Source organism: Pinus tabuliformis, chromosome 2_2 (genome assembly GCF_031772625.1).
Source record: "Pinus tabuliformis cultivar Carrire ecotype Pingquan chromosome 2_2, CPIR1, whole genome shotgun sequence".
Taxonomy (NCBI): Eukaryota; Viridiplantae; Streptophyta; class Pinopsida; order Pinales; family Pinaceae; genus Pinus; species Pinus tabuliformis.
This window is the reverse complement of record NC_142300.1, coordinates 1,161,541,649-1,161,568,968: the sequence shown is the minus strand read 5'-3', so window position 1 is coordinate 1,161,568,968 and position 27,320 is coordinate 1,161,541,649. Positions and strand designations below refer to the sequence as shown.

Here is a 27,320-nt window from a genome sequence, read left to right as displayed (position 1 = left end):
AAGTGTCTCGGGTGATCTCTCCATCACCACATCAATCTCCTCTTATAATCCTTTGTTGGAGCACCAACGGCCAAAATTAAAACTTAATCAATGGCTAGGATCATCTCTAGAAGGATCCATGTGAGTTTCTAGATGATTCTCACCTTGACTTAAATAATATTGGTTAATTAATCATATTCCCTAAGTTTAGGCTTAGGAAATATTTAGAAACTGGTTAATAATCTAATTAAGTCATTTCTAGGCGGAATTTCCAAAAACGATTTCTGGGTTCTAGAGATCTCATGTATTCTAGCCTCTCCACCAAATTTTGTCGCTAAAACACATCTGCACATCTGTTAGAACTTAGAAGTTTGTCAGAGGTTTCATGTCCATTGTAATTCCAAACTGTAATATTATATATTTTATGGTGTATTTCTATTTAATAGAATTTGTTGTTATGTATTGAGTCTTTGTTGTCTACAAAATTACAAAGAAAAGAAACACACCTTCTTTACATCCTGGACAAAAACATTTTTCTCCATGACTCGAGACATCCTAAGGATTTGGGTTGTCCCCCAGACCTGACTGCTTGATGTACCCAACTTTCATCAGCTATAAATACTTGGTGTACTTTCTATTACCTTTGACCAACATTGATATGAATTTAATTTCATTTTCATTTTCTCTTAGTAATTAGATTAGCATTATGATAAAGAGGCATATACATTCATCAAAAGGATGAGAGTTGTTTGGAGTCGATCAGCAAAGCCTCACCATAAAAGATTTGAATACCTAAATATGCTAAAAAACAGGCTAGCATTTGAGAGGAACCACCAGAAGCAGGAATTTAAACCCTGTAATTTACACACCAGGTATCGAGAGAAAGATATTGTGCTTTCCATCTCAACCAAGATGCCCTGCACCAAGACCATGTGCTACCTATTGCTCTAATGCCAGTAGATGGTGGCCACTTCTGTGATTTTCACTTTTAGTTTAGCCATGTCCAAATTTGACCTGTATTGTAGCAATCATACTGGGATTGAGATAGGCACCATTGTTGTTTCATAGAAGTGTTGTGACACCGCTTTACATGCTCACTAGACCAATCCATGAAAAACCATAACCCCACCTTTATTCAGTTCCATGTAATTTTTCTATTGAAAGAATAATTTGTTTTAAGAAAAGTAAAACGTCACTCATGCAGCAACAATCAACAGGGAATATTTCATCACCATAAGATGCCAGAAATAGCACTACATTATTACTAAGGACAGGAATAGTTGAAAGGAATTTTCTCTTCAATGAAGAAACAATATCTCAACAGTGAATAGGGGAATGAAATAATATCATGAAGGAATTTCCATTACCGCTTCCATTTTTCTGATGTCGTAACGTGCATATTGTGCCACCAAATACACAGCTATAGACAAATAACAACAGATCAGCCTTTTAACATTTAAGAATATGCAATGAAAATTTTCAGTAATAAATATCAAGAGATGATGATAATTTTAATAAATTTTCCCCTACACAAATTTTTCGAATGTCATTATGAAGCCAAAATGAGAAAAGCCTAACCAGCAAGTTTCATTATGTTCTGAATCTTGAAAGAAAAATTAAGTATCAGAATATTAGAACTAAAATTAATAATAAAATGTGAACATCGTAAGCAGTGAACAGATGTATTGCAAATAATAGAAAAGACGAGAATTACCCAATGAAGGAAGACAAGCAAAGAAAAATTGCACCAGATGGAAGTCAATCCTGGATAAAAAGTTTGAATTAGAGGTCCACCCAAGTATACAATACGTGTTCAATTACTTGATAAAAAACTGTACCGCAGAAAAAACATTTGATAGACAAAACCCAATTTGCTGTAAATTAAAAGCCCTGAAATAAGGAACTAGATCATCTGAGAAAGAATACCTCGACAATTTCTGCAAAATATTCATGGTATACATTTCACAGATTTGTCTAATGAATTATTTACATATATCTCCTCGAGTTTCTTTCGTCTCAATTCAGGCACTTATATATGTTACACCAATATTTTCTTTATCAGGATTCAGGACATCACTCCAACTTTCACACTTCAACTAATTCATAATGTGCACAAATGAACAAGGTAATAGAAAGAAAGCAGTGCCCATTAATATAAGATTATTTTAAATATGCTCCACACGTTTCAAAATGTTCAACTGCACCGCTCACCCGTAATGAGGATAAGAAAAGTATTGTATTAGACATTACCATCACTAGTCTCAGACGCATTAATGATTAGGATGAGTACAAACATCCAGAAAATTGAATAGAATTACTCTAATCATAAATAATCAAAAATAGATTTCAACTTGTGCATGTCAACTACACAAACAACTTCCTCAAGATAATTTTGCAAAGTAAAGCAAATTTTTTCCAAAACAGAAATAAAGCTATATCATTTCTCCACAAACAAATATATTGTTTCATTACAGAGTCCAGACTCAGATTCGCTGAGAGATAACCTCCAAGTTGGGCAAAAATATTAAATCTTAATTCTGCTCATTATGCTGCCTACTGAATGGTATCCTTCTGTGCTAACATTATTCATGAACAAGTACAATAAGGCTATAAGCTACTAAACACAAGCTGGAGATCACTACACCAATCTGACTAACAATTGATTGCACAAGAGGCTGCTTGTTGTCTTGCTTACACACCTAAGTTAATGTGGGAAAAATCTTCAAGCCCGCTAGGTGTGGCCTTGGTGGCAATGCTCAGAGAAGGTGCTGTCACCTAATCCCAACTCTCTCCATCTAGGCTCTCTCCTAGCTAAAGCCAACGGGGGTTGGACCCTAAGGATGGATTCTAAAGGAAGGCTTGATAAGGTAACAAGTTCTAGGAGATAATACATTAGAACATTCACCATTCAACAACTTGAAAGAAAGTTTGAAAGCAAATAAATGATAAGCAAGTTCAAATAACTATGAGCATATAAGTATTAACAATGTAGATAACACAAATGAGTTCAACAAGATAAATCCTTCAAGGCAATTATATATGAGTTAGTCCAGTGCCAATATACTTGCAAGAAATAATATGCTCAAAGTGAAATCATAACACTTGTATGTAAATATGTCTTTCAAGATGCAATAATTTGAAGAATGGAAAATTGCTAAACAAGTGTTAGTAGAAGAGATATTGGAAATTCGAGCAATAAGAAACAACTTGCGAAAGAAATACTCAAGAAAATATAGCAACATCAAATAGCCATGAGCAAAACTCTAGATAACAAGTATAATGATATTGCAAGTAAGGTACAAAAGCCCACAAATCAAATTGATGCCAAGTTAGACTAGGTGAGACACAAATTATCTTGGTTAATTTTAAATGCCTAATCCATGGTGAGAAATTTCCCTTTCAAATTCTTACAACAAGGTAAAAATTGGGGTGAGTTGCAAGGAAGATGGGCTAAGGAGGAACTAGTCCTTCGTTAACAATACCCTTCACAGGATCCTTGCAATCCACGTGCCTTCGTTCTTACAAGGGCTCAACCACAAGAGAACTGCAAGGTCACGTGTTTTAACCTTGCTCAGTACCAAGTAAAATAAAAATTAGAAAACTTTGTCCTACAATGTCTATTCAACCAAGCTTATGCTTGAAGGTAGTTTTTAGAGATGCAAGTCTAATTTTGTATGCAAGTGAAATGCCTAAATATGAGTGAAATGCTTCCAATGAGATATGTTGATGACAATGTGCTTCCAATAGAGATACAACAATGATATTAACTTTAAAATGATGCTCAATAGAATATGTACCAACAACTCAATGGAAATAAAGAAATGGAGATTAGCTCAATGCTTTAAAATACCAACTCACAAGCTTTGAAATGAAAATGATGTGATATATCATATGACAATTATTGCATGAAATCATAAGCTAATAAGTTACTTGTAAATCAAATGAGCTAATAAAAAATACACAATTAGATTGTTCAAGCTAAGTTGAAAATAAATGGACTTGTAAAGAGTTGCTCCAAAGATGTGCTCAAAAGTGAGATACAAAGTTTGCCCATAAACTAAGATGAGCATTAAGCTTCAAAACTAGTATATGAAATTGCAACTAGATGACTTGAGATAAAAATTAATGATTAGCATGAAATGATGAAAACATTAGCTTGCCAAATGAAATGAAGAAAGCATTAACACATCTAAACTAACTTCAAAAAGGAGGGAAGAATGTTGATTTGGGGTAGCATCGGATGTGCTCTAGCCATGAAAATTGGTGGAGAGGCTAAAGCACATGAGATCTCCAAGACTCAGAAATGGTTTGGGCAGATTCTACCCTGTTAAGGAGATATTAAAATAATTAATATTTTTAATGGAGTTCTTCAATCTAAGCTTGGGAAAATAAAATATTAATGGGTATTAATATAAAATTGGGTTAGAAGTGTAAGAACCCATTCATCCGCATATTTTATAATAGCAGAACATGAAATTTTACATACAAAATTTAAATAATTAATCTATTGAATACCAACCTGACTGCTTTGCTGACAATCTGTCTGCTCTGCTGCAATTCTTGTCCGGCTGCATTACTAAAGCAGTCAAAACCTCCCTGCCGAACTGAGTACAACCTAGGTACTAAGTCACAGAAAGCTTTCAATTGAAGCAATATGTTTTCCCCCGTGCCCAAAAAACATCAGTATAATCAAGACTCGTATCCAAAATTATTCTCCACTCTGCTGCCTCCCTCCAAACTGGTTTTTCCCTTCTCCTTTTATTTCCTCATTCACCGCTTTCTCCTCATCCCCATGTCAAAAATGTGGTTACGTGTAACTTTATGAAATCCAATCTCATTTGATTTTGTTGATCTTTACTTGGATACGTAGTTTAAATAAGGTTTATTTTTATTTTTTTAATGAATTAATTAAATTTATAGTTTTTAATTAATTTATATTATTATTTTATTATTTTCTTAATTTTAAATTGTAACTTTTAATTTGTACTTTGAAATTAAAATTTTCTACTAGTTTTAAGGACTTATCATATATATGATACTCTAGTGTGGTATTAATTTATTACCTTCATTTATATCTCCTCCTGTAGTAACTAGTTTACATATAGTGCGATACATGCAAGTCCATGCATACGTAGCTATCATATGGAGGTCTCGTATGTATGCTAATACTTGTATTTTGTTTATAGGCGGGTCATTACAAGAAGGTTCTAAAGGACATGGATCAAGCCAAATCTAATCTTAGTCGTTGATTAGAGATATAATCTTGGTCGTAGAAGGACCAACAGGAAAAGTATAAGAGGAGGCTTGAGGATCAGTTGGAAAACACACCAGAGTGATCAGTCATTCATTTTCCTAGAGCGAGGTTGCTAAGCAAAGTTGAATCAGTGATCAACAACAAGGGGCAGTGAATACGAGGCAAAGAGGCAAGGACAATACTGGGAGACCAGCACAGAAGCGGAGAGAGCCAAAGCAGCACCCAGTCCAGGCTAGGCAGTACCCAGTAGAGGCAGTGCAGAGCCCAGAAAGACTGCGTCATCCATGCAGAGGGCAGAGGGAGTGACGCAGAGGCTCCCAGAGGTTGCACAGTGCCTCAGAGGGCTAACGCACAGGCCAAGAGGGCCAGCGCTGAGCTTCAGTTGTGCTGGAGAGGGTTTTGTGGGACAGGTTTTTTGAATACCTGTTTCCGAACATAGAGATATTGTTGTCGTATATTTTCTCTGTCGGGTGAGCCGGTTTAGGCACCCAACTGTACTCTGATAAACTGCATAATAATATAACCCTCTAAATAACTGCACCGGTTTTCCCACATTGGATTTTTCCAGGGACATTGGTCCAAAAATAACAGTGTCACTTGTGTGCTTGTTTTCTTTCAGTTGATGATCTGTAGATGTTGATACTGTACTTGTGTTTATTTTCAGTATTTACATGGTAAATAACTTGTTAAGTAATTAAACAAGTAGGAAGAAATAAACCAGATAGTACAGGAAGAATTTCTAACGGGTTAAACTTAGAAATTCCAACATGGTATCAGAGTGTGGTTGCAGATCACAGGATAACTGAAGGCATCAACCGAGCAGAGCATTTGCAGCAGATTTAGTTGTCCCGAGTGACAGAGTTGATCCCTGAAGAAGGCGACAGAGGGAGGAGTGACGCATAGGGACTGCGTCATCATTCTGGGCCAAAGAAAAGTAGCGAAGAGGCTAAGGGAGGCAGAATCAGGCTCACGCAGAGCCACGCTAAGGCCAAGAGAGCTGACGCAGTTGGTTGGGGTGTTGATTTGGGGTAGCATCAGATGTGCTCTAGCCACGAAAATTGGTGGAGAGGCTAAAGCACATGAGACCTCCAATACCCATAAACGGTTTGGGCAGATTCTAAACAATTTGGGAGATATTAAAATAATTAATATTTTTAAAAATATTAATGTGAATTAATATAAAACTATGTTAGAAGGGTCCAAAAGTCATGGATCAAGCTAGATCTAATCTTAGTCGTTGATTAGGGACTTAATCTCGGTCGTTGAATTGTCAACGAGAAAAGTATAAGAGGAGGCTTGAGGGTCACTTGGAGAACACACCAAAGTGATCAGTCATTCTATTCTCTAGAGCAAGGTTTGCTAAGAGAGATAGAATTAGTGATCAACAGCAAGGGGCAGTGAATACAGAAGCAGAGAGGCAAAGAGGGTACCAAGAGAATCAGCACAGAAGCCGGGAGAGAGGGACGCAAAGCCAGCCAGAGGCCACGCAAAGCGAGCTAGGGCCCACGCAGAGGCAAACAAGCATTGTGCAATGCCTCAGAGAGCCAGCGTGGGTGACGCAGACGCTCTAGAGGCTGACACAGTGCCTCCAAAGGTTGACGCAGGGGTTATTGGGCTGACGTTGGGCCAGAAAGGGCTGACGCAGTCCCTAGAAGCAGACGTTGGGGTTTTCATGGGGCAGATTGGAGCTGGGAGCTGTCGGAGTGTTTATCTGGGGTTTCAGCAGGAATATCTGCTTCCGAGTAGAGAGGTACTACTACCGAGATTATTCTTTGTTGGGTGATTCGGTTTTGGCACCCAGATTGTATTCTGAAACTGCATAATAATAAAACCATCAGATAGTTGCACCAGTTTTCTCGCATTGGGTTTTTCCGAGGACATTGGTCCAAAAACAACAGTGTCACTTGTGTGCTTGTTTTGTTTCCTTCAGTTGATGATCTGTAATGTGTTGAGCATGTACTTGTATTTATTTCCAGTATTTACATGGTAAATAACTTGTTAATTAATCAGAAAAGTACATGAAGGGTTCCTAACAGTTAGACTTAGAAATTCCAACATGGGGGAGCTGATTTGTCGGTGCCAGGATTGCGCAGAGCCAAGTGGCTCAATCCTTCAGTTGTTGGGGTATAGGAGGCTGTGGGTAATTTGCGGAGCGAAGCTGGTGGGGTATTGTGGTCAGAACAGTACCTAACAGGGCAAGACCAAGGAGGAGGGAGTTGTTGCCGAGGCGGATTTCTAGCCAAGGAATCCGGATCAGTGGTGCAATTGCACAGACAATCGGAGTGGGGCAACTTGACGTTGACAGAGGGATTTCCAAAAGGGAAATCATGACTCAGATGGAGACGAACCAAGAACTTCCAAACGGGAAGTTGAGAGACTCAGCAGGAGTCAAACAGAGAACTTCCAAAAGGGAAGTAGAGAGAGTCGGAGGAGTCGAAAGAAGAGCAATGAGATGGTTGTGAATGATCTGTGAGATCAGGATAGGCTAGACGAAGCGTCCAACTTTGTGGTTTGGAAGGCCAGGATCTTTTCTATTCTAGACAGACATCGCCTCAAGGGCTTCTTCACGAGAGTGATAGTTGTCCCAGTTGACCCGGTAGCTAATGAAAGCTACGAGGAGGCAATGGCGAAGGCTAAGTGCATCATCCTTGATGGGGTCAAGGATCATGTGGTACCACATGTTGCCGAGAAGGAAACGGCAAAGGAGATGTGGGATGCCTTGAAGACATTGTACTATCATACTTTCGTGCAAAGGAAGATGCTCCTGGAGAATCAGCTAAGGGCATACCAGATGCAAAAGGGAGAGCAGATAGATGTCTTCCTCGGTCGCTTAAAGGAGATCTGTGACCAGCTAACTTCCATAGGGGCCACGCCAGATGAGGAATTGATGGTGAGGACCGCACTAAATGCAGTTTCCAAGGATTGGGAGGTATTTGTCCAGAGCATACTGGGTAGGACGAGTCTTCTAGATTGGGAAGAACTGTGAGCGGCTCTTCGTCAAGAAGAGATCAGACGGCTGACCAAGGCGGGGAGTAGCAGCAAAGGGGTTAGAATCAAGATGGAGGAAGAAGAGGATGTGGCTCTAGCATCTGCAGGGAAGTAGGAGAAGAGGAAGAAGAAGGACCTCTCCAAGGTCAAGTGCTTACATTGTGGGGAACTGGGTCATTTTGTGAACCAGTGTCCTAGGAAGAAGAGCAAGGAAGAGCCTTCGGACTCGAAGGCAATGCCTACAAAGGCAGAGAAAGAAGTCGAGGGGGATGACGATTGTGCCATGAGTGTTCATGTGCCACTTGAGAAGAAGTGGGAAGACATCGAGCTATAGTCAGGAAGGCTACAGGAGATGAGGAGCAGGATCCTTGAGATACCCAAACTCTTGGATCATAACTTGCTACAGGAGCCCCTAAGTGAGAAGTCGCAGGATGGCGGATGTCGGTAGAAACAGATGCGGATGAAGCGACAGAGAGTGCTACAGTGCAGTAGTCCCGAGCAGCGCAGAGCTAGCAGGCTGCAATAGTGCGAGAGGCACAAAGGAGGTTGCAACAGTGCAGGATGGCACAGAGAGGTTTGCAGTGGTGTGAGAGGCAGGGAGTTGTTGCAGCAGCGCAGAGGCAGTAGAAGGAGCACTTGATAGCGGCAAAGAGAGCTTCAGCATCGGGAGTGTTTCTAGCCTGACAGGGATGTCAGTAGTTGGGTGGATCAGTTACTTACTTCTCAGTAACTGAGTTGCAATGCAGTAGCAATTAACAGTAGCACAATGCAGCATGATGAGAGGGGGTTGCAGTGCAGATGCAGTGTTTGGAGACAGGACCAGCAGCAGCACGAATGCAGAGGGAGTTGTAGTACGGATGTATCAGTGGCAGTGGCAGAGCCATGGGTAGCAGTACATGATGCAGCAGTGCAGAGGATGTCGAGCGGGGAGGCCTAGCATTAGCACAGGTACCGGTGTCGTATAATCAGAGTGATGCTCAGTGTGAAGTATTACTAGAGCACAATCCTCGCTAAGAGGGAGTGTTGGTTTGGGGTAGCATCAGATGTGCTCTAGCCATGAAAATTGGTGGAGAGGCTAAAGCACATGACATCTCCAAGACCCAGAAATGGTTTATGCAAATTCTACACGGTTAAGGAGATATTAAAATAATTAATATTTTTAATAGAGTTCCTAAGTCTAAACTTAGGAAAAATAAAATATTAATAGGTATTAATATAAAACTGGGTTAGAAGGTTCTAAAGGACATGGATCAAGCCAAATCTAATATTAGTCGTTGATTAAAGATATAATCTCGGTCATTGAAGGACCAACAAGAAAAGTATAAGAGGAGGCTTGAGGGTAAGTTGGAGAATACACCAGAGTGATCAGTCATTCATTTTGCTAGAGCAGGGTTGCTAAGCAAAGTTGAATCAGTGATCAACAGCGAGGGGCAGTGGGTATGAGGCAGAGAGGCAGGGACAATACTAGGAGACCAACACAAAAGAGGAGAGAGCCAAAGCAGCAGCCAGTCCAGGCTACACAGAGCCCAGCAGAGTCAGCGCGAAGCCCAGAGACACTGTGTCATCCAGGCAAAGGGCAAAGGGAGTGACGTAGAGGCTCCTAGAGGCAGCACAGTGCCTCAGAGGGCTGACACAGAGAGTCCTAGGCTAAGTTACCGGAAACGGCTGCCTGAACACCCAAAACGCCGTTTTACGTTTTGGATACGTATGCACAGCAGAAACGGCAAAAAAACGGGGGAAAAACGTTTTGGGTGTCGTTTTCTGATTTGGAAACGTGTCGTTTTTTTCCTAGCCGTTTTTCAGGCGTTTTCGTAAAAAAACCCTCCCGTTTAAAAAAAAATACGTTTCAGCAAATCGTGATACGTTTTTTCAAAATTTCAAAACGTTTTTGGTCGCTGATACCTTGCCCGCCGGGAACAAATTTTCAGAATTTAACTTTCTAAGTTTTGAAGTTTTAACTTTTAACTTTACGGGTCACGGTTTATAATTTCATTCTACCCTAACCTAATTCCTAAACGACAAGAGTGTTGAGTGTTGAGTTCACTGTCGCCACTAAGTTTGCTGAGTGAGTGCTGAGTTCACTGCCGCCGCTGAGAGTTACTGAACCTGCCGGCATCGTTGGTACACAACTGATAATCTTTGTCTCTCTATCTTTCGATTCATCTCTAAATGCAATGATTTCTTGCTTTCTGCGGCATTAGCAACCTGTTTTGATTGTATGTAACCGTTAACGCCCAATGCACATTTGCTGATATTAATAGTTAAAGGAAGCATTCTATTTAATAGAAGTTTTTCCATTGTTGGGCACAGGAATTTCCCATTACAAAATTTGTTTCCACTCAATGCCTTTATATGGGTCAAACTCTCCAGCCTCCTAATAGAATTTAGCAATTTTTTGATGTTCATACTCCAAGCGTTTGAACATACTGTTTGTCAAGGTCTGTTAAGACAAGGCTTCTTAAAAATTACATAAATGACACAACACATTGAATTTTTGACAAAACAACAAAAAAACTTCAACTCAATGCAACAATAATAGAAAAAATGCACATTCAAACCCAAACAAAAATGATGCAAAAAAATAGAGCACAAGAAGAAATTAAACTAATAAATCTAACAATCAAGTTTTTGCATTTTTGACCAAAATGAACCCTCTCCACTCTATGCAACAAAAATGAAAAAAAAACACAATCAAATCCACTCAAAAATCATTGATAATCAATGGGTTATAGAAACCCAAGCAAAAACAAGAAAAAAACCAAAAAAAATGGCCAAATTTGGTGCCCATACCTGGAAACCACGGTTTGCCAAAGAAATTTGGTCCAAACACGAATTTCTTTTGCTTGGGATGCTAAAATCTTTTGTTTTTCTCCTCCTCTGCCCTAGTAGTCACCTTCCTCTCCTCCTCGGCTCTCAAACAAGCCCGCTGTCTGCAAAAAATGACAAATAAAAACCATGAATTCGCTTTTAAAACGCGTTGTTCCAAAGTCACACGATTTTTTCCCGTCGAATCACGATTTTTTCGTGATTTAAAAGAAACCAAAAAAAAACACCTTAAAAATCAAGCGATTTTATCGGCAAAGGGAAAAAGTCGCGATGTTTGCAACACTGCATAATATAGATGACCTCCAAGTGATTTAGGAGTGTCATAGGGCCACATACATCAGAGTGAATGAGATCCAAGATTTCTTTTAACCGTGAAGCACTGCTTCCAAATGGTTTCTTGGTATTCGTACCCAATGCACATCCCTTATATACTCCTTCATGATCTTCCTTCAGTTCAGGTATTCCATCTACTATGGAACTTAGAGTTGGAAGGATCTTGAAATGTAGATGACCAAATCGTCTATGCCAGAGTTCACACAGGCTAATTTCAATGTGAACTAGGGCTTGGGCCATAGGAGATATTAGTCTGTAGAATCTTCTTTCTCGAATGTCAATGACTTTAGCTTGTTCTATACTTGAGTCTTTACCCATACAACAACTTTTCCATCAATGAAAGCTACACGATCACCCTTATCTTCTAAGCTTGAAATGGAGAGTAAGTTCTTATGCAAACCTGGAACAAATAAAATGTTGTTGACGTGGATGTTGCTTCCATTCTCCAGTGTTATAGAAGTTGATCTAATACCTTTTAAGGATAGCTCTTGTTATCTCCAAGTTCCACTGAATAAGTGGATTTTCCTTTTGATAAGGTCTTCAATTGTTTGGAATGGCCAGTGATGTGCCTTGATGCACCACTATCAATTAACTAAATGTCTTCATCTTGGAATGTGTCGGAGAGAGCCAAGAAGAGACCTTCATCCTTTTCCTTGATTGATAACTTCTTTGAAGAAAATAAGGGACTCCATGCTTTCTTGATACCTTCCTTGAGATGGCTTGCTATCTTGGAACACTTTTTAATGAGCTTCTTCATTGTAGAGGAGATCCTCATGATGCCCTTTGCTAACCTTAGCTCTGATACCATGTTGACAATTCAATAGGGCAATGAATATGTTAATTCTCTTTAATTGGATAACTACTTGTGTTACCTTTTTCTTTATTAGCTTTGTTCCTTATTATTATAATGTGAGATACATCAAACAGCTACCAAAACAATAAGAACAGTGACACAGTATATAGGCTGCAAGCCAGGGCCAAAACCCCTCCTCTTGAGGGGAAAACCCTTAAATCTCTTCTCTTCTTATAGATCCTTCAATTGATGAATACCAAGACCTAGTGACTCAGACAAATACCCTCCAAGATCAAGATCAACCACTAACTCAACCTCCTGCTGCAAGAACTTTGACCTCCTACTGCAGATCCGAAATCTTGTCTCCCCGGCAACTACTGCAACTGTTGTTGCCACACTAGAAAACTTCGATCTTCTTCTTGTAGCCTTCCTCTTCCCTTCGCTTGCCTTTCCTTGAGACTTAGGGCTAGAGAGATTCCCTAAGTAACCTTCGCTTGACTTCTTTCCTCTCCTCCTTCCAAGATCGAACCAGAGATGACCCTTGCACAGAAACCCTAGCTTTGACTTGCATGTGGGAGAGAGAATTAGCCCAAACACTTCGACTTCCTTCGTCCTCTTCTTCGATAGAATGAGAGATGAGTGAGTGATCCTTTGGAGAACGGGTTCCTCTCTATATATAGGCCTCTTCAAGGGGTAGACGTGGCTCTTCACTCAGGCCGACTTGATCTTGGAGGGCATTTTGACACTTTATAGACAGAAATATTTTTTCTTTACAAGATACAATGTGCCCATTGGGGTCTTCATTATATGACAATGACTCTTAGACCTAGGACAAAACCCTAGAAGCACTCAATGGTTGCTTGACCTATAAAATAAAAGAACTTGAGCATGAAACCCATGCTCCAATAATAATAATTTCTTTTCATTTTACAATTTACAAGAATACATTTCATATTTATGAAGACCGAACCTAGTTACACATTTTTCAACAATCCTAACCCTAATCTCAAAGTGATTGACGGCCGAAATTAGATCTCACCTCACTTGAGATTAATGGCTAAGATTAAAACTTACTAAAGTAAACTAATTTAGTTTTCCTAAGTTTTATTAGCTCAATAAGCCAACATATTAATGTCTTTTTCCTAAGTTATACTTAGGCTAAGTTACATTAACAACTTGCTCAACCTAGAGTAAGTGTTCTAAGGAGATGTGGGTGACTTCAACGCGCCTAGAAACAAGGCTTGTACAAAAGCACCTGCCCAAGCTACGAACTTCAACAGTTATGAAAGATTTATTAGATAAGAAAGAGGTGTATGTAAAGTTGAATGCCTACCCCAGACTCTTGTAGATGTACTTGTTGCAATATCATTAATATATCTAACATTTATTACTCTCTCCGATCATGTTTGTTTGTTATTGTGTTATTGATGCACCATTATGAAATTCTACAGCTTCCATTCAGCCCAAGGTAGTTACACATCAATGGGTTTAGATTCTAGAATATTCATATATAGGTTATAGCTATAAAAAAATAAAAAATGTATGCTGTAGGGCTCCACTGCAGTTTGCCCCAAAGAAATTTTGAACGAATGAATAACCTAAGGCAAAAAAGTGAATGCATACCAATCCAAAAAAATTTGAGCAAATGAAAAACTTAAGGCAGAAAAGTGAATGCATGCCAATCCATCCCAGTAAAGCCTAAGAGTCTCACAAGCACCAAATCGATATATCCTAAAGAGAATAACAGATTCTATTACAGTCTTCCAATTAGGAATGTATATCAATACTGCTTTTAAAACAATGGTGCAAACAACTGCATATTTAGGAAACAATGAAACACAATCATTTATTTGTCATGTCTAGGAGTGGACCTGAAATTCCAAATTAATACAATGACAAGAAGCCTTCATGAAACAAAAAAAGTTATAACAGAACAAATAACTAACAGTAAGTTTACTAATAAACATCAGGACCTACCCAAACTTTTTGGGTTTTGAAGGAGTTGAAAAGAGTATTTTTGAAGCCGTAATAAAATCAAGCTTGTCTTCTCGAACAGCATCTTCTAGCTTTGAACTGAAACATCTAGCTCCATAAAAGGACATCCTTCTTGGAAACAAAACATGTGTTGCACCTTGTAAACTGATATACCAAAGTCTTGTCATTCTCATCATCTTGTCTTGCATGATATGCTTGTCTTCATTCTTCTCAGCATTTCAATCTACACAGAAAAGGTCATCAATTTAAAAATTAAGATGGATGCTAAAATCTCCTAGAAATATCATTATGCATCTTTAATTTACAGTCAGACTTCCCGGATAGGGAGTGAAACACCAAAACTTGTAAGACAATACTGTTTGTATGAAGAGTAAATGTTTGTGGGGTTATACTTGCTCCAAAATGTATATAGCCTTAAAGAAGTTTTTATGGTTATAAACTTAATCACACAAGCATTACATAAAAGGGTATAAAGATCAGATCTATTGGACATAACCCCAATTGCTAGACATGGAAAAATAAGATGCTACAAACCTTGCAAGAATCAAAAAGGTGGGGGTAGGAAATAAATTCTTTGATAAAACCAAGGTTGTTGGAAGCAGAGAGAGAGAGAGAGAGCTGGAAGCGGGAACCGCAATTTTCAAGAAAGTTCTGGAAGTGAAGAGTTTCAGGAGCGTTTTTTATATAATACCTATTTTAATATATTTTGATGCATATATATTCAAAAAAACATACAGCATGTCCAATCAACTGCAGCAAACATGAAAACATAGATTTAACTAGGATTAATGATGATAATTAAAGCATCAACTATTTAGTACACATATAACATCAAATATCTAGTAGTTATAACATTGTCATCGAATGATCAATCATCAACCACAACAACAGTCTTCAAGCTTCAACATATAGAATTTATCATCAACAAATTGTAATAGATAACATCAACCACAAAATGAAATAGAGCATTATATTCATTATCAACGAGTTGTAAGATTCAGTCAACAGTTCAAAAGTAAGTTCAAATTTCAACTGAAATTCGCATATAACGTTTACAAAAAAATCAGCTATAACAAGGACAGTATTAGTAAAAAGAAAAGTATATAAGCTTTCCTCTTGCCATGAGATACTTCTAGTTTCTTTTCCCGTGATCTATAAACAAGAGTAAGTGTAGGTGGAAGTGTTTGTGGGACATGACCTATAGCTGCATGGACCCCATGTAACATTCGAGAAGATAAAGGCAAATCTCCCGCACCTGGAAACCTGCTAGTGGATGGGGGCAGCATCTCTATTCCATGAATATGATCACCATCATGACCACTAAAAAGTTCAGTGTCCAAATGCTCTAAAGCTATGGCTCCATCCTCCAAATTAACCTCCTTTGGATTGTTGTCCTAAGTTACATATGTTCTATCATTCTTTATTGATTTACAATAATGGGACAACAACCTCAAGTTGCGGTGCACATATACCAAGTTTTTTGCTCAATCTACATTCAAATTGTTTCTCTTAATGTTGTGGATGAAGCTATAGGTACTCCAACACTTCTCTACGGGCGAAGTGTTAACAACTTGTGAACAGTGTTATCAAAACTGGAGCAGACTGGACTGAACCAGTTGGTCCAACTGTTTCGAGGGAAAACCAGTCCAAATTGGTGTCACAGACCGAAGAAGGTAGCTTCACTACCGAATTGGCCCTTTTCACTGAAGAAGCCAATTTGTTCATACAATGCTACCAAGAACCCCTTGAATGCAATTTTTTTAAACAATAATTTATGAGTGGGCAAGCCCAGTATTTGACCATATTGCCCTACTAATGCTATGCAAATAATGGTAATGTTAAAAAAATTTATCTTTCAATTTCATTCTTTTACTTAAATTTTTAACATTACCATTAATTGACTTAGGATGTTTGAGAGTGGTTCCGACCTCATTGGATATCATATGGAGAAAGTAGAATTTTAGATCCCACTCAAAATCCAGCAAACTTAACAATTTTCAAGATTTCGGGATTGGGGGCCTTGCAACATTTCCATTGGATTTTGTCATGAACGAGGATATGGAACTAGCAGTTAATCAAGAGCACCAAGCCTTCTATGTACCTTGATTTTAGTGGCATTGATTGTTGAATTCTTCTATCATGGCCCTGTTACCCACCACCCATGGGTGACACCCATAGGAGAATTTTTTCTCCTAGGTGGTCCTCAGCCGGCAGCCCCTTGCAGTCACCAGATAGCTCGATGTGCCACCATCTCCACCACCTGAGTTAGCCATTATGGACCCTCACCCATTTGTTATGATCGTATGTTCGAGGGTGGGCCTTGCAACCCCGAAGGTATGGCTTTTCATTATGTAGTTGGGTACCTTTGCTTACTTATCATGGACACTTTTGGACATGAATTAGTGGAGGGATTCGACGAAAAGAATGGACTTGGTTTGTACTCTTGTCCCCTTGTCCAATTTGGTGGTTAACCTTGTATCTTAGTCCCATGGGATCTCCTTTATTGGCTACTAGACTTAGGAGCGCCAGTACATGAGAAATCCTTATTTTGGTTGCGTGGTCCCACTTCCCGACACCACATACATGTTGAAGTTTCTAATTTTACCAGTTAGAAGCCCTCCATGCACTTTATCTGATTTATTCCTACCTACTTGTTCCATTACTTAACAAGTTATTTACAATGTAAATACTGAAAATAAACACTAGTGCATGCTCAACATATTACAAATCAACAACTGAAGGAAACAGAAACAATCACACCAAATGACACCGTTATTTTTGGACCAATGTCCCCGGAAAAACCCAATGTGGGAAAATCGGTGCAGCTATCTAAGGGTTTTCTTATTAAGCAATATCAGAGTACAATTTGGATGCCAAATCCGACCTACCCAATAGAGAATTTCCTTGGCAGTAATACCTCTCAGTTTGAGACAAATTTCCCAGCTGAAACCCCGGATAATCCTTCTGGCAGCTCCTCAGCTCCAATTTGCCCCAGAAACCCCAGCGTCTGCCTTTCTGGACTGCGTCAACCCCTCTCTGCCCAGCGCTGGCCCTGTGTCACCCTGAATGGGTCTGCGTCAGCCTTAGGAGGCCCTGCGTCAGCCTTCTGGCCCTCTGCGTCAGCAACGCTAGCCTCTCTGAAGCTCTACACAGCTCCCGGCTACCTTTGCGTGGCCCTGCGTGAGCCTTGGCTTCTACTGCATCACTCTCTCTGGCTCCTACGCTGCTCTCCCAGCACTATCTCTACCTCTCTGTCTCTCTGTACTCAATGCCCCTCAGCTGCAACTCCGATCATTGATTCTATCTCTTTTAGCAAACCCCACTCTAGAGAATAGAATGGCTGATCACTCTGGTGTACTCTCCAAGTGACCCTCAAGCCTCCTCTTATACTTTTCTCGTTGACATATCAACGGTCGAGATTAAGTCCCTAATCAACGGCTAAGATTAAGTCCCTAATCAACGGCTAAGATTAAATCTGGCTTGATCCATGTCTTTTGGACCATTCTAACATAATTTCATATTAATTCACATTAATTTTTTAATTTCCCTAAGTTTCGACTTAGGGACTCCATTAAAAATATTAATTATTTTAATATCTCCTGAACTGTTTAGAATCTGCCCAAACCCTTTCTGGGTATTGGAGATATCATGTGCCCTAACCTCTCCACCAAATTTCATGGCTAGAGCACATCCAATGCTACCCCAAATCAACACTCCCTCCTAGCGAGGAGTGTGCTCTAGTAATACTCCTTACTAAGTATCACCCTGATCATCTGCATCGGTCACTGTGTTGATGCTAAGCCTATTGCCCACCATTCTCTGCATTGTTGCATCCTGTATTGCTACCCATGGCTCTGCCACTACCACTGTTGCATTCGTACTGCAACTCCCTCTGCATCCGTGTTGTTGGTCCTTTCTCCCAACACTGCATATCCGCACTACAACTCCTCTCATCATGCTTCCCATTGTTGCACTGCAACTCAGTTACTGAGAAGTAACTGATCTCCCAACTCTTACCTCTTTGTTGGGCTAGAGACCCTCCTGATGTTGAAGCTTCCTCTGTCGCTGACAAGTGCTCCCTCTCTGACCTCTGTGCTGCTACAACAACTCCCTGCATCTCGCACCGTTGCACTCCTCTTTGTGCCATCTAGCACTAGTGCAACACTCCTGTGCCTCTCGCACTGCTGTAGCCTGCTAGCCTCGCGCTATCTCGGGACTCCTGCACTGTAGCCCTCTTTGCTGCTCCATCCGCATCCATCCCTACCCAACTCAGCCAGTCTTGCTACTCCTCTTCGGGGCTCCCGTAGCAAGGTCTAATCCAAGAGGCTGGGTACCTCGAGGATACTACCCCTTATCGCTTGTAGTCTGCCTGACTACTGCTCGATGTCTCCCCACTTTCGCTCAAGGGGTGCATGTGCACTCATGGCACAGTCATCGTCTGTCAAAACTTCCTTCTCTGCCCTTGCTGGTGCTGCATTAGTCTCGGAAGACTCTCCCTTACTCTTCTTCCTTGGACACTGGGTTGCATAATGACCCAGCTCCCCACAATGGAAGCACTTGATCTTGGAGAGATCCTTCTTCTTCCACTTTTCCTACTTTTCCTTGGATGTTAGGGCAACATCTTCCTCCTCCTGCTTGACTTTGATCCCCTTGCTGCTGCTACCTGTCTTTGACTGTCGTCTTATCTCTTCTTGGCGAAAAGCAACCCACATCTCATCCCAAGGTGTCCCTCTGCCCAGTATACTCTGGACAAATACCTCCCAGTCTTCTGAGACAGCGTTCAAGGTTGTCCTCACCATCAATTCCTGATCCAGCGTGGCTTCTATAGCAATCAACTGATCTCAGATCTCATTCAGTCCTCCGAGGAAGGTGTTAATCGGTTCTCAACTTCTCCCTTCTTCATCAGATACGACCTCAACTGATTCTCTAGTAACATTCTTCTCAGCACAGAAGTATGCTAGTACAATATCTTGAGGGCCTCCCACATCTCATATGTCGTTTTCTTCTCAGCACTGTGTGGTACTACATGGTCCTTGACCCCGTCAAGGATGATGCTCTTGGCCCTCACCATTGCCTCCTCGTACTTGTCGTTATCATTTGGGTCGACTGGGATAGCTATAACCTTCAAGGCAAAGTTCTTGACACGATTTCTGTCAAGTACGGATAAGATTCTGGCCTTCCAGACTGCGAAGTTCGACGCTCCGTCCAGTCTGTCCTGGTCTCTTACTCCGTGTAGTGCCATGATGCTCTTCTACTTCCCTCCTAGAAGTTCTCGATCTGACTCCCTCTGAGTCTCGATTTCCCTCCTGGAAATCCTTCTGTCGATGTCGAGATGCCCCCTACTCTGATCGTCTGTGCAACCACACCATTGATCCGGGTTTCTCGGCTAGAAACCCTCAGTAGCAACTCCCTCCTCTTGGCCTTGCCCTATCAGGTATTGTTCTGACTACAATACCTCACCAGCTCCACTCTACAATGTTCCCACAGCCTTCTAAACCCCAGCAACCTGAAGGTGAGAGCTCCTAGGCTTTGCGCAATCCCGACACCAGCAACCCGACCTCCTCAGCCAATTGCGTCAGCCCTCCTAGCTTCTACATGGCTCTGCGTGAGGCTCCCTTTGCCTTCCTTAGCCTCTGTGTTGCCTCTTCCTAGCTCACCCTTGATGACGCAGGCACTGCGTCACCCTTCCCTTGTTGCTGCTCTACTAGAAACAACTTATGTCACCTCGGGACAGTTGTTTTTGCTGCTATTACTCCGCTCAGCTGATGTCCTCAATCCTCCTATGATCTGCAATCACGTTTTGATACCATGTTGAAGTTTCTAAGTTTACCAATTAGAAACCCTCCATGCACTTTATCTGATTTATTCCTACCTACTTGTTTCGTTACTTAACAAGTTATTTACAATGTAAATACTGAAAATAAACACTAGTGCATGCTCAACATAGTACAGATCAACAACTGAAGGAAACAAAAACAATCACACCAAATGACACCGTTATTTTTGGACCAATGTCCCCGGAAAAACCCAGTGTGGGAAAACTGGTGCAGCTATCTAAGGGTTTTCTTATTAAGCAATATCAAAGTACAATCTGTGTGCCAAATCCGACCTACCCAACAGAGAATTTCCTTAGCAATAATACCTCTCAATTTGAGACAAACTTCCCAACTGAAACCCCGGATAATCCTTCCGGTAGCTCCTCAGCTCCAGTCTGCCCCAGAAACCCCAGCATCTGCCTTTTTGTATTGCGTTAGCCCCTCTCTGCCCAGTGTTGGCCCTGAGTCAGCAACGCTAGCCTCTCAGAAGCTCTGTGCAGCTCCTAGCTACCTCTGCGTCGCCCTATGTGAGCCCTGGCTCCTGCGCTGCTCTCTCGGCACTATCTTTGCCTCTCTGTCTCTCTGTACTCAATGCCCCTCAGTTGCAACTCCGATCACTTATTCTATCTCTCTTAGCAAACCCCGCTCTACAGAACAGAATGACTGATCACTCTGGTGTACTCTCCAAGTGACCCTCAAGCGTCCTCTTATACTTTTCTCGTTGACATATCAACGGTCGAGATTAAGCCCCTAATCGGCTAAGATTAGATCTGGCTTGATCCATGTCTTTTGGACCATTCTAACACAGTTTCATATTAATTCACATTAATATTTTAATTTCCCTAAGTTTCGACTTAGGGACTCCATTAAAAATATTAATTATTTTAATATCTCCTGAACTGTTTAGAATCTGCCCAAACCCTATCTGGGTATTGGAGATCTCGTGTGCCCTAACCTCTCCACCAAATTTCATGGCTAGAGCACATCCGATGCTAGCCCAAATCCACAATACATCACTCCCCTTCGCTCATTTTGACCCCTTTTCACATGTTTCTCATCCAGATCCACATTTGTCCATTAGGTCCACAAGGAGTTAGCATCCCCCGCCCCTTGTCCACACTTTGGGTCAGGCTTGGAACGATGCCTCGGAGGTTGATGCAACTAAAAAGAAAATAAAAAGCATAATTTGGCCACTTTCAGCAAGAAATGTACCATAAAACGCAAAAGATGGTTAGCACATACAAATTTAGCACGTGGGCAAAAACCAACATGAGCTCTAGCCCTATCATTATGGCCATCACCCTGGTTCCTAGGGCCCCTATATTGGCCCCCCTACATCATTAAGAAACCCATGATTGTCCCAACCCCTAGTGGGCGATGAACTTCCCAACTTAAGGGGCTACTCAATGCTATATCATTCACATCATGCTCTCATCCACTTAAGCCCCACGCAGTTTTAAAAGAAAAAACAATAAAAGGCAAAATGCATATGAAAAGGGTGGAAAAGAAAAGGTCAGGGCAACTCATGTACCACGATTGCTCCCTCCTACATTCATACAGCCAAGTGTGGGCTTCCCTTATCTTAGTTACCCTTGTACCATGGCATGTGGCTTGGAGCCTTACCCTGATGCCCCAATTTTGTTCCATCATCATATCACATGACACCTTCCACTTGATGGATGTACTATGAACCTGTCACTCCCTTAAGAGGTTGAAACCACCTAATAGGGTCCTTGGTTAACCTCCTTCTTGAACTTGGAGGTACCTGTACACTCTAAAAAGCCCACTATAGAAGGGCAACTATGAAGTGTCCACTTGGTTCCATGGTTTGTAAGCTCATTTCCTCAATTACAATGATGATTTTTCGTACTAGAAGGTGGGGAGACGCATTGGATCTTATACAGGAATGCAGGTGGGTCTTCATCTTGGGGTTTGGTCTCTCTCTATACGAGGTCCAAGCCCTTCAAAGGGTCATATTGGCATTTGTAGGGTGGGCGTTAAGAGCCATGGGCCTCCACTATAGCAGAAAACAAATAGCCATGCCATGGCATCCTTTAGTACCATCCATTGCTCGCTCATGTTCCACCTATTTGATGATGATGATGCACCTAGACCACCTTTTCCAGCCGGCTACACACTTCACCACACACTTGGCAATTGATCCAAGGCCTAGATGGGGTTATGTCTCACCATGGGAGACAGAGAGGGCTTGCATCATTGTTCCAGCCCTTATAGATGGGATACAGGCTTGATCGATCTACTTGGAGACCCATGAGAATGTTTTGTGCCCCCATAACCACTTGGGAGCACCACAGGTCATTTGCTTGGAGATCAAAAGGTCGCCCCCTTTATTGTGAAAATTTCAAAACTGAAATCCTATTGCAACAACTCGTATTATTTCCTCTAACTGATAAATTAATTATTCAGTTCATTACTACGGCAACATCGAAATAAACACGCAGCAACCTTCACAAATAAAACTACGGAAAATAAATAGCGTTGGAACTGAGAAAATACTAGCACACACACATAAAAATGACACCGTTATTTTTGGACAAATGTCCCCAAAAAAACCCACCTTGGGAAAATTAGTGCAATAGAGAGGGTTTTATTATTATGCAACAGTAAAAATCTGAGTACAATCTATGGATGCCCAACTGGCAATCCAAACAGCAAGAAAATCTGGGCAAAATTATTTTAAGGGAATTACAATTCTTCCACAAGCAATCCCGGCACAATTCCCTTCAAAAAACTCGGCCTCCTAGACCCTATGTGTCAGCCACTGTGCTGCTCTGCGCTGACCCTATGACGTCAAGCCTCCAACCTGCCTCTGATGAAGTCGTTATGCCTGTATCGACTGAGGAAATTGTCTCTCCAACAATTTGGACCCTTTGCCTAGCCTCTAGAACTGAGAACGAATTTCTATCCATCAAATCGAACTACTTCTTTGAAGCAACTATGCAGTCCTTTGCGCTGCCTCACTAGGAATAACTCGACCCTCTTGTTGTTTCCTCTCTGGGTCTGGAAAACTTCCTCCGGATCATTGTCCCTGCCCCTCACTATCTTTGTTGCCTCATTGAAGCTTGAACTCTTCAGCAACTGAGTACTTCTACTCTGGAAAATCGAACTCTCCAAGTGACTCTGGTGCATTCTCCATCGCTACATCGATCCCTTCTTGTATCTTCATGTTGGAACTCCAACGGCCAAGATTAAATCTTAATCAATGGCTCAGATCATTTCTAGATCGATCTATGTGAGTTTCTAGAGAATTCTCACCTTGACTTAATTAACTCTAATTAATTAGCCATGTTCCCTAAGTTTAGGCTTAGGAAATATTTAAAAATTTGCTAATAATCTAATTAAGTTATATCTAGGTGGAATTTCCATAAACGATTTCTGGGTTTTGGAGATCATGTGTATTTTAGCCTCTTCACCAAATTTCGTGGCTAGAACACATTCGATGATACAGAAACTAACACTCCCTCTTAGCGAGGTATGTGTTCTGGTGTTGCACGTCCTGCCACAACACCCTGTCTCTATATCACCTCCTGTCACGTTGCTAACGTCTGGCTATTGTGATTGTCTTGCACTGCCCACCAACCACTGCACAACTCTAATGTTGCATTTGTGCTACTGCTAACCCTGTTTTATTGTTGTCAACATTGCATTTGCACTGCAACAATGTTGCTACTGCAACTACAACATCTGCAACTGAAAAGCATCCAAAATATTGAATCAACTGAGTTCAATATGATGCATCTGCCTCCCGAATCTTGACTGCTACTAGCCTCTGCATTGTCTCTGAAGAATTTGTGGTGCTATTTGTTGAGAAATCTAGGGCATGAATAGTTAAAAGATTTCTCTGCTTGATAATTGCTTGTGATATACTATTACTTCTTAGCTTATAGTCTTTTCTTCATGATGTTATTATTGTGTTCTTTTCATCAAGAGAATTACCAATATGCACAATAAAAGACAAGAGACACAATATGTAGGCTTGTCAGCCAGGGCAAAAATCTCTCACCTCTTAAGAGGAAAACCCAATCAAAATTCTTCGTCTAGATCTTCAATTGATGAGTACCAAGACCATGACAAAGACCCTTCACCCTAGCATCCTCCCAAGAACCTTGTCACTAACCTTGATGTTGTGCCTCTTCCCTTTCTCGACTTTCTTCTTGATCTTGAACTGATCTCCTCGGCTCCTTCTAGAGAAACTCGGCCTCTATCCTTCACACTGGTTTCTTCTCGACTTCCAATAGAGAAACTCAGTCTCTATGATTTCACTGGATTCCTCTAGAGAATCTCAGTCTCTAGATCTCTATCTTTGTCACCTAGAAAAAGTACCCAGAAGAACCCTTCCTTTGCTGGCCCCAGAAGAATCCTTTCTTTGTTATCCAAAAGAAACCCTTCCTTCGTTATCCCAGAATAAACTTCTCCTTCGCTTGCCCAGAAGAAATACTCCTTTGCTGACCTAGAAGAAACTTTCTTCGCTAACCCATAGGAAACCTTGTTCGATGTGCCCAGAAGAAGCCTCTTTCTCCCTTATTCGCACTTCCTTTTGTGGCCTCTTTCTTCGCACTTCTCTTCACCAAATGTATGTCGAGTTTCTTACCTTTAAGTGAGGCTGAGTGTGGCTATATATACACTTCATCTCATGTCCTTGAGGCCGACATGATCCCAAGAGTTAGGCCGACTTCTTCTAGCATATTCTTTCGTCGTTGTAGGCCAACTTGAAGAGGATAAGTGACAAGGTCTTGGAGGATAATTTACATAGACAAGATTGACCTTTTACAAAGTGTAACATGAGTTCATTACATGACAATGACTATCATTTTATAACTAGATGACAAATAATTCCTAAAGACTCTCAATCGGAGTCTTGACTCGAAAATAAAATCCCTTGCTCATGAAACCCATGAAACAAGCAATACAATAAATTTATTTTTCTTCTTTACATCACACTACATAAAATCATAATTACATGTCATTATGAAGACCAAACCTAGTTACACTTTTCAACATTGTTGACTTTGCACTATGCCACTTTGCACTGTTGCTAACTCTTCACTGCGCTCTCCAGCATCTGAGTGCAACTAGTCTGCAACTGTCACTCTGTAATTATGGCTACACCTCTGACACTGATCCATCTTGCTACTGAATACTGTGTGCCCCCGTAGCTAGGTAATGATCCATGAGGTGGACTCCTCAAAGACCCTGCCCAGTCTTTGGAGCTCTCTGGCGCTACAACTCCAAGTCACCCCACCTCACTCCTGGAGGTATGGCTGCGAACATCGCGAAGTCTTCCTCCAACCTAGAGGACAGCCTATCTATCTCAGCATGTGTTGCTACCTGGTCCTGCTTCTCCTCTTTGTCCTTCTTTCTGAGAGGACACTGGGTACTATAGTGGCCAAACTCGCCACACCTGAAGCATTTGACCTTAGATAGGTCCTTCTTCTTCTTTCTCTGCTCCCCCTGCCCTTGACTGGGACCCTTAGATGCGAGGGCCACATTCTCCTCCTCCTTCACCACCTTTTGTCTGCTGCTACTGTTGCCACTAATGGAGCTCTTCAACAAAGCTCGTCTCAACTCCTCCTGCTGCAAATCGGCCCACATTTTGTCCCATCCTGGTAGCGTGTCTCTGCCCAATATACTTTGGACGAAGACTTGTCAATCCTCTGAGACACTATTGAGTGTCAATCGTACTAGCTCTGAAGGTTGAGGCGCTGCCCCAACAGCTGATAGTTGATCTCGAACCTCCTGAATTCTAGTGAGGAAGGGATCTATGCCTTCCCCCTTCTGCATCCTGATGCATCTCAGCTTCTCCTCTAGGAACATCCTCTGTTGCTCAGAAGTACCCTGGCATAGCATGGAGAGAGCATCCCACATCTCTTTGGTCGTTCCCCTTGCCGCTATATGTGAGACTATATGGTCCCAGACTCCATCTAGGATCAAACGCTTTTCCCGTGCCATCTTCTTCCTATATTCCTTGAGCTGATCTACATCTTTAGGAACTGCCACTACATTATCAATGTAGGCTTTGAGTCATATTCATCTAGAAGGAAGGACATCCTAGCCATCCAGATGACATAGTTGGAAGCTACATCCAACCTATCCTGATCTTTAGGCCCTGCAGTGGCCATCTCTGAAATTGTCGAAAATTCCCTCTTTCACTATGCTCAGTTGTTGCTCTGCTATTCACACTCCCTCCTGGAATGTGTGCTTCTGCTAGTTGCTACTACTAATCTGCAACTGGAAATTCGAACTTTCGAGACTCGAAGTTCCCTGAGGAAAATTTTCCCTCTACTATGTGTGCTTTTCTCTTCCACCTAACGTGGATTTTGCTTCTGCAACCTGCAGCAAAACCCTCTGCGTCCAACCAGGAATTTTCTCAGCAAAAATTTGAGCTGCAGTTGCTCCCTCTGACTACTAGAATCACAATCTCGAGCAATTCAGCCTGCTTGTCTGGGTACTGCGCTACCTCTGAAAATTTCTACCTGTTGCTCCCTTTGAGCAACGAAATTTCCTTGTCCGCTTTTGAGCTTCCTGGTTGATCACTCACGCTCTAATACCATGTGAGAATTTCAAAACTGAAATCCTATTGCAACAACTGGTATTATTTCTTCTAACTAATAAATTAATTAATCAATTTCATGCTACAGTAACATCAAAATAAACACGTTGCAACCTTCGCAAATAAAACTGCGGAAAACAAATAGCGCTGGAACAGAGAAAATACTAGCACACACATAAAAATGACACTGTTATTTTTGGACAAATGTCCCCAGAAAAACCCAACTTGGGAAAACCGGTGCAGCAGTGAGGGTTTTATTATTATGCAGAAGTGAAAATTTGAGTACAATCTATGGATGCCCATCTGGCAATCCAAACAGCAAGAAAACTTGGGTAAAATTATTTTAAGGGAATTACCCTTCTTCCACAAGCAATCCTAGCACAATTTCCTTCAGTAAACTCAGCCTCCAAGAACCTCTGCATCAGCCTCTACGCTGCTTTGTGCAAACCCTATAACATCAAGCCTCCAACCTGCTTTTGATGAAGTCGTTTTCCCTGTCTCTGCTGAGGAAATTGCCTCTCTGGAACTCTGACCCTCTACCTAACCTCTGGAATTGAGAATGAATTTCTCTCCAGCAAATCGAACTGCTTCTCTGAAGCAACTGCGCAGTCCTCTGCACTGCCTCACTGGGAATAACTCGCCCCTCTTGCTGCTGCCTCTCCGGATCTGGAAAACTTCCTCCAAGTCACTCTCCCTACCCCCACTATCTCGAACTCTCCGGCAACTGACTGCTGCTACTCTGGAAAATCGAATTCTCCAAATGAC

The 27,320-nt window shown here is 41.2% G+C and overlaps 1 protein-coding gene across 5 annotated transcripts in view; it reads right to left on the bottom strand.

Moving 5' to 3' along the window:
- Positions 1 to 27,320, bottom strand: part of LOC149197552 (uncharacterized) — a 79,640-nt gene that overhangs the window by 33,701 nt on the left and 18,619 nt on the right. For all 5 annotated transcript variants that reach the window (XM_089405883.1, XM_089405884.1, XM_089405886.1 and 2 more), the window contains 3 exons: positions 14,151 to 14,391; positions 1,694 to 1,743; positions 1,347 to 1,399 (listed from right to left, as the gene is read on the bottom strand). In XM_089405883.1, coding sequence (XP_089262009.1) covers positions 1,347 to 1,399; positions 1,694 to 1,743; positions 14,151 to 14,356 — 309 coding nt within the window. In that variant the 5' untranslated portion in view covers positions 14,357 to 14,391. The remainder of the gene's footprint in view (positions 1 to 1,346; positions 1,400 to 1,693; positions 1,744 to 14,150; positions 14,392 to 27,320) is intronic.